General features: G+C 49.4%; 1 protein-coding gene across 2 annotated transcripts; it reads left to right on the forward strand.

Moving 5' to 3' along the window:
• Positions 1 to 5,793: 5,793 nt before the first annotated feature.
• On the forward strand, positions 5,794 to 14,895 carry TMEM243 (transmembrane protein 243). Of its 2 annotated transcripts, none has more exons than XM_050324891.1 (4): positions 5,794 to 5,936; positions 12,330 to 12,380; positions 13,244 to 13,348; positions 14,423 to 14,895. In XM_050324891.1, exons 1-4 carry the CDS (start codon positions 5,859 to 5,861, stop codon positions 14,543 to 14,545), a joined length of 357 nt encoding a protein of 118 aa, XP_050180848.1. In that variant the 5' UTR covers positions 5,794 to 5,858; the 3' UTR covers positions 14,546 to 14,895. The 2 variants fall into 2 exon arrangements, with proteins under 2 accessions (XP_050180848.1, XP_050180847.1); XM_050324890.1 differs by having other exon boundaries at positions 12,335 to 12,380.
• Positions 14,896 to 14,920: the final 25 nt, after the last annotated feature.

Raw genomic sequence — 14,920 nt, forward strand, 5'->3', positions numbered from 1 at the left:
CAAAAGAAACACCTAAACAAACACCTCTCATTTAGAATGGGATGGTGCATCAATTCAGACTCCATGAAATCTATAAACTCTTAGTAAGATAACAGCTTCCCTGTGCAAACAGGATTTACATTACTTGCTTTTCAATTCAGAGGCTGTAGCTGCTGCAGGTTTTGAATTGCACAGCCCGTGGAGAAGAAAAAGCCTGTGGCTGGGGCAGTGCCAGCTGGAAACATTTCAGCACAGGAGGCAACAGTCTGGATTCCAGGCAGGTGTTTTAGTCACCCTCTGGCTAGCCCTTGTTTAATGGAGCGTGTGCCTCGGGAACACGGAGTTTTGGGAAGAAAATCTCCTTCTCCTTCATGCACTTGGCTGCCAGGAAGCCTTGAGGTGTTTTGGGCAGATGGAGGAGTCACGCAGAGCCTCGCTGCTGGTGGGAATGACCTCTCCTGGCACAGCAAAGCGTGCTTGCTGTGGGTGAGGAAGGTTTTTCGTCTCTGCAGAGAGCATCACAAATCCTGAATTTCAAGGCTGAGGTGGTGCTAAGGGGACCATATGCACATAACGAGGAAGGACAAGGAGAGGAGATTGTTCTTTGCTGTTCGTCCTGCTGTGGAAAGCTTAAATAACAAGATGGAAAACCTGCAAAATCAGGAGGTGGTACCGCTGCTATAAGTACTTCTGTGTTTCAAATTAACATTTTTTCTCTCTTGAAGATCAGTAACAATCCAGATTTCCCTGTGATGTTCCTGCCACCCTGGCTGGGCTGACAAGTGACGTTGCCTGATTTGCAGACGAAGCAGACGAAGGGCTGTTTTGCCGTTCTGTTGGTGTGTAATGACCGGTGTCAGTCCGAGCTCCTCCCTCTGCTCTTCAAAGGGGTGTTTGGAAGCAGCCCCACAGCTGCTGCCCCACTTAACCAGCCTCAGAGGAGAGCTGGGTGTTGGCAAACTGATTATACAAGTATCAAAGGCTCAGAAAGGAATTTTTCATTATATATGCATACACAAATTTATATTAATGAAACCGTTATATTTTTGAAAATATTCTCAAAAATAGAAAATCTTGAGGACATTTTTCTCTGAATCTTCTATCAAACACTATGACTCTTTCAGCTGAGATTTTGGAGCATGAAGGAGCAGATGGGAAAGCTTCTGCAATACATTAAATAAGATAATGTAAAAAGGGAGAATCCACAATCCTCATGAAACTCAAAACAGCTGGAAAACTCACAGGAGAATGAAGATTATAATGAATAATTCAGACAACACATCCCTGGATCAGAATGTTTGAGCTTCTTCATTTGTTCAGTCTGTCATCTGATCTCTAAAAGCTAAGTGCAAAGGTGGAAAAAGTGAAATGCAATAGTTTTGCAGAACCTTTTGAAGCCCCCTGCCTGCATTCCGGAGTTTGGAGGGACTCTGCAGGCTGAGGCTCGCACTGAATCTCTGAGCTGATGCCTCCCTCTGCTGACTGCCTCCCCCACACCACTCTCTCCTTGGCTGCAAATGATAAAGGGCCGTGGTTGTTTTTCCCCTCCTCTTGGGCTGATGTTCCTTCCCGTGTCCTAGGCAGTAACTGTAACATCCAGGGAGCTGGTGGATACAACCTGCTCACATCAGCCCGAACCCCGTGGTGCCAGTGGGTGTCACTCCAGCAGTGCTCTGTTCCCCCTGTGGTACCTGCCCCGTGGGTCCCACTGCCACTGGAGTTCTCCAATAACACTAAACTAATGCATGAATCCTTGTTTAGGGGAAAATCTCTGAAAGCTGTAAGGCAGAGGCTCAGGGAAAGTTACCATAAACTGAGAGATGCAAGCAGGGACCTTTGCCTACATCATGAGATTACCAGCTGGGGAATACTGGAAATATTTGTGATGAATTTTAATTGTTGTTGTTGTTTCTGTTTGAATATGTCTGTAACACCACTGAATATCAATTTAAAAATCTCTCAGTACTTATAGGCAGCTACTAAGTAAAACTGACTGTAGGAACTCCAAAACTTAAAGCTTTTGGTTTTTCTTCTCTTTTCACACACCCTCTGCAGAAACCCATCTTCTTAGCAGAACATGTGCCCCTGCCACATGCAAGGGCAAGAAATGTACAGTCTCAGCATGGGTAGATTAACTGGAAAAAATCATATCCCTTGCTCTGGGGTGGAGGAGCAGTGCTGGCAGTCCTTGAGCTGCTTTTCCATTTGATCTGCCAGGGTAGGGTGACCCTTTCTGTAGATGGAGACAAACCCAGCACTTCTGGGATGATGGAGAGGGATCTCAGTGTTGTAAATGTCTTGTTCCATTTATTTCTCTTCCAGAGTATTTGCTCGGGTTGAGGGCTGAGAGAGATGAGAGGAAAGTCAATTTTAACAAACAAAGTCTATTAATCAGGTTCACTTTGGAATCGAAAACAAAGATGAAAACAGTTCCTGGGTCCTCCAGGAATTTGGGGTTGTGGAAGCTTTGTTAGAAAGCTCCAAGGAATACAGTATCCTTTCAACATAAACTGTACCAAATAGAGTAGCCCAAGGGCCATCGTGCTGGGAGCTGAAGGCTGATTTAATAGCACAAAACCCAATTACCAGGCTGTAATCACTAATGGCTGTGTCAGGAAGCTGACATCGCTACGGGGAAGGAGACAGGAGAGCTGTGGCTGCTGCTGCTGGAGCTGCAACCAAGATATATTGCAGCAGAAAGCCTGGAGAGTTACGGGATAAATTGATGCATTAGAAGCCCCAGCACATCAGATCACTTGAAAGGACACGCAGAGCACCAGCGAGCCGGGTCGGTGAGGAGCTGAAAGCCTGCCCAGATGAGTTACTGACCTCTGCCCTGGGACTCCAGCTACCAACCCGTGAGTTATGGAGGCAGCAGCATCAGTGACAGTGATACATAATTAGCCTTGGGATACATTGAAATTTTCATATATGTGCTGAATTAAACCTTGGCCCAGAGTACAGGAGGAAACACATCATGGCCTTTAATATAAATAAAATATTAGACAGGAGAGAGCATATATTATTCTACAAATCTATGGTGCTGATGTTCTGAAGAGACTCCAAAGCTCTCTGGAATTTTATGGGCCAGATCTATTGCTTGGAAGCAATGCCAGGAATGTTTTTGAGAAAGAAGAGCTACAGCTCAGCACACATACCTTGGATCTGCTCTAACAGATGCAGCCAGTTGCGATAAATGCAAAACACACCAAGCAGGAACAAGGGAAGGAAAATTGTGTCCAACCTGAGCAGAACAAGCCTTTGTAACGTTAAACTACCCAAGATTTCCTTTAATATTATTTCCTCCATTAAAAAGTGGGTTGTTTTTGATTTCAGACCTGAGAAGTGTAGGTGTTTTTCACTGAAGATTGATACACTTACTCTATATTGTAGAAAGAAGTGAATCTGTTGGGTCTGTTACGTTAATGGCTCAGTCAGACTCCTGTGCTTCCCAGGTCCCAACTAGACCCCACAAAACCCTTGGTATTTAATCTGGGCACAGCCAGATGGGCTCAGGAATATTAATATACAAGTGCTGAAAAACGAGCATAAACCCAACCATTCTGCAGGTCAAGAGCACTTGTGTGTCAGGAAGCCACATCCTTCACCCACCATGGGATTTTTTTCCCAAGTGGCTCAAGAGGACATGAAGAGCCTCTCCACCGAGTCCTGGAGATCCTGAGACTTCCTTCACCCAACCGTGAGTGTGGGAACGGCTGCTGGAGGGTTACAGGAGGCCTTTGTGAGTTCCCACCCAGTCCTTCAGCTCAGGACATAGTCGAGCTCATCGAAACCTTGATAATTTTCCAGCCTTACTTGAGTTTAGTGCTTCCCGTCTTCGCAGCTGCGGCGCTTTGGTCTTTGAGCTGTTGAGCTCGGGAGCCGGAGAGGGGCCCTGAATACACAGCACGGGCCTGAGGTCGAGCGGCCCTGGCAGCACTTTTCACCTAAAATGACCGAAACATTTCGCAAGAGAAGCCACTGGTTTCACTGCCCTCTTGCTCAAGAGCTGGGGAGCTCCCACGAGCCGTGACCAGTGGCCTACGGGGGGATCTGGGATGGCTGGGGGTGGCAGGAACTGGATCCACCAGTGGAACAACTGCACTGACAATTCATATTTGCGGCTACTTTTCTTCTTCCCGGTCTTTTCCCCCACAGATCCAGCCTCTAAAACTTTTCTATCCAGCAAGAGGAAATGCCCATGTTATTTCTGCTCAGTTCTACTGGTATTCAGTGGAATTTGTCTTTCAAGGCAAGAAGCCCCATGGAATTCCTGGAGAGGTGTATGGCAGGGAGAGCAGGGCCAGGGGAAAACCACGGAGCTTGTTTGAACAAAAAAATTAAAATGTCCTGGGAGCCACGACATTTAATGCATCTTAATTGGTTTATTTTCATCCTAAAATGCACCTGGGGAAATGCTGAGGCCACGGTGGCCTGGGGGATATTTCGTGAGAGCAGGCAATGTAATTAAAAAAATTAGTTAAAAATAAATGAAAAATTAATCACCAAACCCCAAATTAAATAAAAACTAAAATAAATAAATATGAAAGTACATAAAATAAAAAAAAAAAGGAAAACAAAAAAAAGAAGATTAAACTAAAAAAAAAAAAAAAAAAGCCACAGCAGCACATGGGATTTCACTTGGTGACTCCAGGGGAAACTTTGGCTAATGAATGCATAGAGCAAAATCCCAGACCCAGGAATAATCCCTCCCTTTTGTCTAGTTTAGGTGGATAACACATGTAGGTGACCAGGAAGAGCACATGTAAATTAATTTTTCAGCTCCATCAGCATCAGATGTTTAAAAATAAAATAATTTAAATAAATAAATAAATAAATACACCCCACACACCCCCAATAAAATGAAGTAAAATAGAATAAAATAAAAAAACCCAAACAAACAAAATTAAGTATAAAATAAAAAATAAAATACAATAAAGTTAGGTTAGATATCAGGAAAAGGTTTTTCACCCAGAGGGTGGCTGAGCACTGGAACAGAGTCCCCAGGGAAGCAATCACAACAGCAAGCCTGACAGAGTTCAAGAAGTGTTTGGACAACACTCTCAGGCACATGGTGTGACTCTTGGGATGTCCTGCACAGGGCCAGGAGCTGGACTCCATGATTCTCATGGGTCTCTCTCCAACTCAGAATATTCTTCGATTCTATGATTCTGTGAAGGCAAAATACAATCAAGGAAAATAAAATGAAGCAAAAACCTAAAATGAAATATAAACCAGGGAAAACGAAATAAACCGAAATAAAATAAATGAAATTAAATTAAATTAAACGAAAAGAAATGAAACAAGACGAAATGAAATGAAATAAATGAAACAAAGAAACGAAAAATGAAATGAAATGAAATAATATAAAATAAATTAAATTAAATTAAATTAAAATAAATTAAAATAAAATAAAATAAAATAAAATAAAATAAAATAAAATAAAATAAAATAAAATAAAATAAAGCTCATTTCTTCAGGTCACCGTATCACCACCAACAACGAGATTTGCTCAAACACCGCAACTTTGTCGAACAACAAACCCACACAGTCCGCAGCAGAGCGCTGACCCCGCCCCCTCCGCATCCGCGGAGTTCCCGCGGAGTTCCCGCGGAGCCGGGGCCCCTTCCCGAACTGCCTCTATCCCCAATTCCCCCCCGCTCCCAGCCGGGGTCCCTCCCGCGGGGGGCGTGTCCGTGGGATGGGCGCGCGTGTCCCCGCCCTGGCGCGCGCGGGGCGCGGAGCGGGCGCGGAGGGGCCGCGGGAGGGAGGGGAGGGAGGCGGGGAGGAGGAGGAGGAGGAGGAGGAGGAGGAAGGCGCGGGATGAGCGGGACGAGCGCGCGCCCCCCCGCGGCCGCCGGCGCTGCGCCCCCCGCGCCATGGAGGGATTCCCCGCCCGCGGGTACGGCACCGGCGGCGCCGACCACCGCCCGCTCTTCGGGGAGACCTCGGCCAGGGTAAGGCACGGCGCTCCTGGCCCCGGCGGGCACCCACCGCCACCTCCTCCTCCTCCTCCTCCTCCTCCTCTCCCCTGCCCTTCGCGGAACGAACCGCAGCGGAAAGTCCCGTAGCGTGCCCGCCACCCCCCAGCCGGTGTAAATGCCCCCCGGGAATGAGGACCCTCCTCCCTGACAGCGGCAGCCCACCCACCCACCCACCCACCCTTCCCACCACCACCCTCGCTGCGGTTCGCGGAGGACCGCAGCCGGCCCGAGCGAGGAACCTGCCCAAATCCTGCAAACAAATTAAAAAAAAAAAAAAAAGACAACAACACCCTGTAAAATAACAAATTTGGTCTCCTCCCACTCCCCGCCAAACCACCATCGAAAATCAGAAAGCTGCATCCCCGATGGGAAAATGTAAAAGGAGCCCCCCCCCCAAATTCCAAATGAAGGAAACGCTGCAAATTGGCAGAATTATAATAATAATTAAAAAAGCAGCCTGAAATAAAATCAAAACAACCCCCTCCTGATCAGTGCCCCGAACCAAAAATAATCCATCAAAATCTGCTCAGACACCCTTCAAATTTTAAAAAACCCAAACCACATGCCCAGAACTGTTTCCAACCCCCCTCCAGCAAGACCCCTTCCCCAAATAAAAAACTCCAAAACAACCCTCTCCCCCCCAAAACCAATAAACTTTCAAATAACCCCGCCCCCTCCCCCCAAACCAACACCCCCCCAACTTCCAGGGGAATTGGGGCTCGGGGTGCAGAGAGCCCCAGCGTCCGGGGGACCCCCGGAGCGGGGCTGGGAAGGGGCGTGGGTGCAGGCAGGGGGTCCCGCAGCCGCCGCGTCCCATCCAGGTGCAAGTGGCCCGGCAGCCCCCCGAGCCGGGGCTTTAGGGCTGCAGCGCCCCGGGCTGCCTCTCACCCGATTTTGGGGGTCTTTGCTGGGGATGGGGCTGGGGAGCCGCGTTTGGTGCCCTGGCGGTAATTTATTTTTCTCCCGGGATGGAGGAGACTGCGGTGTCTCTCCTTGGCGGCGGCTGACGTGTGGCAGCACCGACTCTTCAGGTGTCAATCCCCCGTAAGCCGCTCGGCCGGGCGGCTCTGGGCGCTGCTGCGGGTCGGTGCTGTGCGGGGGGCTGCGCTGGGGACGGGGGCTCCCCGGGCACTGCCCGGCATCGGGATCCCTCGGGAATCACGATACTTGGTGGTGTGCACCTGTGTCCAGTGGGGTGACATGGTTTTGTGACTTAGGGTTTGTTGCCTGTTCGGAGAGGTTACCCAGCAATGTGTGTGTGTGTGTGTGTGTGTGTTTGGGGGGCGCAGGCTGAAACTGCGCAGGGTTATTGACAACTGTACCAAACGCATCATTCCCCCACCCCCTTCCTGCCTAAGTACTTGGAACTGCTGCTAAAATGGTAATGTTTAATAAAAATATAAATAAAGCGATACCAGCCAAATTTTCGGGCGAAAATAGGTTGATGTGGGATAGGAGGACAGGCAGGACCCCGAGAAGATGAAGTGAGGGGGACAGGTCATCCCCAGCAGAGGAGTCCAGCCCTGAATGGGGAGTGCTGGAGGTAAGAGTACCTCTGTTGGAGCAGTGCCCTGTGCTGGGGACCTGTTGGCTGTCCTTGGTCTGGGATTTTGAGAAGCTTCCAGGGATGAGCACTTCTAGGGACTGGGATGTGCCATCGGAGCAGGCAATTCCCAAACATTTCAGACCAGGTCAAGCCTTAAGTCCCGGATCCCTGTCTTTCTCCAGCTGTGCCTCTGCTTGCAAAGGAGAGCAGTAAATAATAAAGATGGGATGCTAATTCTAGTTCCTGTGCTCGAGCGGGGATCCCGTATCCTGCACATCACCCCCGGCCCATCTCCTGTGGCTGTTTTTGGGACCTGTCGTGCAGGCCCAGCAGCAGCCGATGGTCTCTCCAACAGACAAGGGATCACTGTGCTGGCCCGGGGTCGTTTCCTCCGTGATTCACTGGGGTTGCTTAGAGACGGAGGCTGGTGAGGTCCGGAGCTGGAAACCTTCCGCGTCAGAAACGGAGAAGCAAAACTTTGCCTTAGAATGGGAGCAGGTCTGCCAGGAGGAGCCTGTCTGCCCATGCCCCAGTCTGCTTTCGGGTCTCTGCAAGCGATGGCTGGTCTGGCACAGTGGGACCCTCTGCTGGGGCTGGGCATGAGGCCACAGGGAGAGGCAGGGCAGTGCTTGTAACCCCAGGAAGCCCTGCACCCAAAATTAGGGGTCTTGCACCCTTGCCAGCAGTTGGAAATGGATGTGGAGATGGGGGTTTCCCTCTTCTTGCCTTCTTACGCTTTCCTGGTCTCCAAGCTGGTGACTTGGGGGTTAAAGCCACCCTGTGGGGATGGCAGAGCTTGGCAGCAACACCAGCCTCCTTCCCCTGCCATGGCCCAGCTGCTCCTGCCAAGCTCGCTCTCCCACGCTGACTGAGAGGAGACTGGGGGCAAGGTGGTCCCAGAGAAGCTGCCGGTGGGAAGAGGGAATGCTGTGGATTCAGCTGTGGTTACCAGGGATTCAGCACTGGCAGTGAGGGGATATGCAATGACACAAAGCAAAGGCCCAGCAGTGCAGTGGCAAAGAGGAGACCAAGTGTCACAGGTGTGGGACTTCTTGGGAACAGAGTTGAAAGTTGGGTTCCTCCATGACAGAAGCATTTAAATGTAAGTGGAAAAGTGTTAATTGCTGTGGGTTGAAAGCAGAAAGCACTAGAGAGGCTGAGCAGTCCAAGATGGGAATGAGGAGCCTTCAAGGACACACCAGCATGTCCCCATGTCTTGCAGAGGGTCAGTGTGGCCCTGGGCACAGCTCTTCTGCATACAGCCTGTATTGCCTGTGATTCCACGAGGTTTGGGCTGGCACTAGGTTCAGTGATCCCCTACGGCTGCAACAGGCTATGATTGCTGCTGACCATCTGGACTTGCTGATGTAAGACATAAAAATGGCCTTTCTGTCATTCCTGCAGAGATGGCACCAGTTATCCACCCTCTAGGGGACCAGCCCGTTCCTGTCCTGGCCAAGCCTCTGCTTGGCTCAGCCCACAAGTTGCTACCTTGCAAAGTGCTGAGCTGGAACAGGGCAAAGAGCGAAGCAGTTGCTCTGTCAAAGCCTGTGCAGCAGGTGCAGTGGTGAGGCTACACCCTCAGTCCCACCTCAGTTTCCCTGTTGCTCCAAGTAACCTTTACTCAGGTCCCAAAGGATCCTGGATTGTGCCCTCCTGCTTTGCAAGGACTTGACACTTCCTGACCTTGGCTCCTTTCCCAGAGGCAGGTAGAGGGAGACCTCGGCACTGCGGCAGCTCCTTGGGACAAGCCTGGTGCCTCCAGCCCCTGCAACACCCTTGACAGAGTAGGAGGAGAGGCCATCAACCCTCCCATTTCAAAATGCAGCTTGTGCAACACTGGAACATGGAATTCATCTCCTGTCTGGCCAACAGCTCAGTATGGCTGCTGAATGGGAACTCCCATCAGTGCACTGCCAGGGTGCATCTGAAGTTGGTGCCCATGTGCCAGCACCCTGTGCTGGTGCAGGTGACCTCCAGCAGCTGTGTGCTCTCTGTTTTGGTGTGCATGCTGGGTTTTTTTTTATCTTCTTGCTCTAGCAGCTATTGTAATTCATGGTGATGCTGGAGAAAAATCCTCCCTGAATCAGCTGTGCTGGTTGTGAGAGCTGGCTGTGCCAGCTGGGTGACATGGCATGTAGGAGACACGGCTCACCACAGCCCGTTTCTGTGTGCCCAGGATCCATGAGTGTCTGCCCGGGCTGGGCTGTGCACTTGGACACAGTGTGGAGGTGAAAGGCTCCGTCATCCCCAATCCCTTTAGCCGTCTTGGCCTCTGCTTGAGTATTTTTAACCTTTTTGCTGTGCTAAGCTGCCTGGGGCTGAAGTGTCAGCAGGCCCGGGGGAATACAGCCTCTTACTGCTTTGCCAAGCCCAGGATTTCAGGATCAGTGTCTCTAATCCCTGAATCCTGAAATACCTTCTTCTGCCGGCAGTGCATTTGGAAAATTTGAGTGACTGCGGGTTTAAGCATAGGGAAAGGGATGCCCTGACCCACAGGGACCAGCTGCCACATGGCAAAGCTGCTCCACTGCCGGCATCTGCACCTGATTCAGCTGTTGCTGTGATATCCATCCCTCAGTAGTGTCAGAGGAGAGGTCCCTCTACTGGGGGTTGCTCTTTCCCACACTCCATGAAACAGTCAGAGGGAAATGTTCCGTGGTCACCGCCAAGTCTGACCCCCTTGTTTTCTCCTGTCACACCAGTCTGAGTCCTGGCAAAATGAGTGAATTCTCCCCATCTTAAAATTGTTCCTCCAAGTCTGTAGTTGATTAGGAGACAAATAGTCATGGCTGAGTTTCTGGATGGTGTATCAGCCGTTGTGTCCATCCCTCCGAGCCTCTCTGTGCAGAGCTGGCTCTGACTGCACCTTACTGGGTGAGCTCTACAGGATGGTGACCCATTGCTGCTCTGCAGCTGGCTCCTTGCCCTTCCCTCCCTTCTGTGCTGTTGGAAACCCATCTCCTCATGGCACAAGGGATCCAGCTGCTCACCTCTTGCCACCCTGAATGGAGGAGCTGGGGCCGAATTCAAACTCTGATCCCCCTCCATAAAATTGCCTTGGTGGGCTCACCTGGGTCTGCAGGACAAGGGCAGAGCAAAAACACCATCTTCTCCTGGTATCAGAGTGGCTTCTGGGGGTAAGGACCCTTCCATATACCATCTAAATTAAAGTTAGCTTTAATGAATTTATGTTAGCTTAGGTGCAGGAGTCCAGCTCAGCTGTCATGACACACTTTCATGGAGCATTTTGTGCTTGCTTTTCACACTGTTGCTTCTGTTATTTGCCTGGAGTTATTTTTTTTGGCTCCTTTTTTGGGGTCAGTGGTGGGTACCTTGTAGAGGGCTCCCAGAGGCTGCTGTTGTATTGCTGACCCCATGTGTGGAAGCGCTGGTGAGAAGGGGTTTGTGCCTGGCTGGCAGGAGATGCTGGGGACAATTTCCTATGGAGGTGCTCCCACGGGAGACTAATAGAAGAGGTTTCAAAGAGTCTGCTTGCTGTGGCCCTGTCCCCTGGGGCGTGAACACAGCCAGGGCACAGCATCTCCCTGTGCCTGAACCACCTGAGCCTGAGCTCCACTAAGTCTGGTGGTCTCCCACCAGAGCATGATTTGCTCTCTGTCCCCTACTCTTTGTTCTGCTTTTCTCCTTGTGCCCCACTGCTTCAGTGTGTTACTTCTTCGTGATCTGGGGTTTCTCCCTCTGCAAATCCAAATTCTAGGAGGGAAGAAGGATGAAACACCAAGTGGAGGGAAACCTATGTTTTCCTGCTTGCTGGCTGCGATGTCTTGGGCAAGATGCTTGAACTCTTTTCTAACTTTCCTTTAACCATACCTATTCAGTGACTCTCAGTGTAATTAACTGAATTTTGGGGAACTTTCTCTCTGCACATCTTTACTGCTGTAGCTGCTCTTCTACCCTTTGATTTGGGGAGTCAGCCATCTGGGGTGTTACAGCTGACTGTGTGCAGCCCAGTCCGACTGTGGTGATAGATATTTATACTCAGAGCAGCACCATGGAGACAGGGAGGAGGCAGGTATCCCAGCAGGGATGGGAATGTTCTTCCTTTTCCTTAAATTGTTTTTTTTCTCCAGTAAATGCATCAGTATGAAGTCCTGCCCTGGGTGCTTATGCAGCCCAGTGTCACAGCTGGTCCTTTCCCTGATGCCACTGGGGTGGGATTGCAATGATGACACCTCTTCCCAGGTGTCAAAACGTTATGTCTTCCCAGTCAGTTATTTTACACTGATGAAGAGAGGCAGAAAGAAGTGTGTGTGTGGGGGGAGTATCTGTCCATCCAAGCAGAGCCACTGTGCAGTGCTCAGGTCTGCTGGTGTTCGGGTGGAATGTTTGGGGTGCAGGCAACACTTCACCTCCTTGCCAGCAGCCCACGAATTCCCACCTAAGACACTATCAAGCTATTAATTCTCAGGCAGCGAGGCTAAAATAAGCTTTTTCTGACAACCTCCATCTGTGCACTCCCACTTTGAAAAAAAACCCCTTGAAAATAATTTGCACAACTGTAATAGATTCGGACATAGTGAAAAAAAACATTTGCAAACAAGCCAAGCTGCTGCACGAGGCCTTGGCCAGTACAACCTCCTTGGGGTCCGTGGAACTGGAGGGAGGGAAACTTTCCTGTGTGGCAGAGCTGACCAGGGAGCCTCAGTGTTGTGCTGGGGATAACGTGGGTCTTCGGTGATGCTCTCAGCGTTGTTGGTTAATGGCCTGTTTCATGTGGGGGGTTTTTTTTGGTGGTGGTGTTTTGGTTTTTTTTTGGCAAGGAGTTCATACATGTAACTGTCTTCTCTTTTCTTCAGGACAGAATCATCAATCTAGTTGTTGGTGGCTTAACAACCTTGCTGCTTGTAGTAAGTATCCCACATCCCACCCCAGGTTGTGTACCTCCCTTAGGTGACAAGGAACCAGAGTTCCTCCTCAAAATGAGTGGTGAAACTTCCAGTGACCAGACAGGCTGTAATTGGGGCCCAGGCAGTCACTTTGGGACACACTTGTCTTTTGAAGCTCTTTGACAACGGGAGAATACCTTTCTTCAGGCCTTTTTTTATGAGCTGGCTGTTAAATAAAAAGCTGAAAGTTCTTTGCTAAATTATCCATCCTGGCTGAACATGGGCCTGGGTGAGACAACAAAGCGCTTATGTCCCAGGAGAGTGTGTTTGCTTCTATTTCCTTCTGTTCTAACTGCCCTTTAATTATGGCTTATGAGAGTCTTTCCAAAATTTGTCCCTTTGTCTTGAGCTATGCTTTTCCCAAGTTTTACAGACAAGCCCAATGCCATTGTGACTGGTGAGCATCAGTTCTGTGGTCCCTGGTGGGTGGCAGCATCATTTGAGCTCAGGTGCAGGGAGGCTGTAGGGACAGTCAAGGTGCCAGCTGGGGAAATGCTTGGCTGAAGGAATGTTCCTACGTGGGCAGAGCGTACCCCTGTGCCTGCTGGATTTATGGGTACTTGGAGGACGGCAACAAGCCTGAGTAGCAAAGTTTTCATCAATTTTTTACACCCTTCTCGGTGTCCAGTTGTATCAAACCGTTTCTCCTCCAGAATTTCACATTTCCCTTCAGCTCCTCAAGGGATGGGAGTTAAAGAGGAGGGAGGGGTGTGCAGGGGGGACGTGAGCATTGCGGTGCCCCAGCTGTCAGGGTGAGCCTCTTCTCACCACAGCTCTGAGAGCAGGCGAGAGCAAAGTCTTCATCTTTGTTTTCCTCCACACAGGTCACTCTAATCAGTGCTTTTGTCTTCCCGCAACTACCTCCAAAACCTGTGAATGTATTTTTTGCTTTCTGCATCTCCTTGTGTTGCATTTCTGCTGGCATTCTTGTAAGTACCGCCACGTTTGCCGTGCAAGCTTTTGAGTCTACGGCTCTGAATAAAACATGCTTTACGTGGTGCTGCCTTCTTTTTTTACATTCTCCTAGAAAAGCTTTCCTGCCTCCGTAAGACAAGCTGACAATATGAGCGGTAACCAGTTTCGTTATTCACTGCAGAGCAAGTGTGTGAGCCGAGCCAATTCTTGCAGTCCAGCTGTGGTGCAAGATTTGTCACCTCTGTGGCTGTGCCACCTGTAGCTGCCAGGGGAGACAGAGTAGGAAACCAGGGAGCAGAGCAGTGAGATGGGAATGGAGAGATGGGCTGTGCTGCAGAACACACTTGAAATGGTGGGGCCAGCCAGGCACTTGCAGGAGTCAGTGACCTTTCAGGCACAGGGGTTACCAGGGCAGGAAGCTACAGCAAGTAGCAGATGTTTCTCTACTCAACAGCTGCAGAATTCTAAGAGAGTTGGTCCCAAGCACTGGCAAAGGGAACTGGCAGGTCAGAGTTCGTAGAATCACACAAGGGTTTGGGTTGGAAGGGACCTTCTAAGACCATCTAGTCCAGCCCCCTTCCATGGCCAGCGACACTGGTGGCTCCTCCTTCTGCTGAAGTGTTTCGTATTTGGGGCATTCTCCTTCCCCGAGCTGTGACCTGGAGTGCTCTGGTCCTGAGCCCCTCACTGCTGGATGAGGGTGAGATGGGAAGTTGCTCTGTGGTGCCTGGTTAGTCCCAGTTTCTGATTCTACAGCTGGTAGCCACGACTCTGTCCAGAACAGACTGTGTTAGTGCAAACCTGATGTCTGTCCTCATCAACCAGGGTGTAGCCAGATTTTTTTTGTTTTACAACATCCCCAGCTAACACCTCACCCACCCTCCCTCTTCAACAAAGCTGACCAGACAACCCATGTCTTCGTAACCAGTTCCACAGACAAACACACACTCATTCTCTCTAGCCAGAAGTAGCTGGGTTGTCTTACAGGAAAAAACAGACCTACAAGTTGCCAGTTCAGTTACCACCATGGAAAGTCTCCGCAGAAGTACCTGGCTTTTAAAAGTAATACAGACTCTTTTCTCTTCTAGATCTACTGGTATCGACAAGGAGACCTGGAGCCTAAATTTAGAAATCTAATTTACTATATATTGTTTTCTATTGTCATGTTATGTATATGTGCCAACCTGTACTTCCATGAAGTGGATAAATGATGGACATTGGGAAAACCCAGCAATGATGCTACTGTATCAGAATGCTTTCAGCTCAGCTCTCAGCTCTGCTTGAGACATTTAAGTGAGAACAATCAGCCTGAGAGGAACAAAGTGGGTTGTGCAAGGATAACTCAGTACATGATTTTCATGTAAATGTATATGTAATGTCCCTCTTGTTAGGGAGAATTATTGCCATAAGACGTGACATTCCGCTTTTTTTTGAAGAGCTACTGTTGCGCTTAATGAACATTCCAGTTGTACTGATGTTTCAGAATGGCACAAGCTTTTTCATTTTGGAAAAAAGCAGCACTTTTTTATTACTGTACAAATAAACTGCAGCATTGAAAGGATCTGTGGCAGTATAAATAAATGGCA

This window comes from Myiozetetes cayanensis, unplaced genomic scaffold (assembly GCF_022539395.1).
Source record: "Myiozetetes cayanensis isolate MyiCay16 unplaced genomic scaffold, myiCay2020 scf3, whole genome shotgun sequence".
NCBI classification, from domain to species: domain Eukaryota; kingdom Metazoa; phylum Chordata; class Aves; order Passeriformes; family Tyrannidae; genus Myiozetetes; species Myiozetetes cayanensis.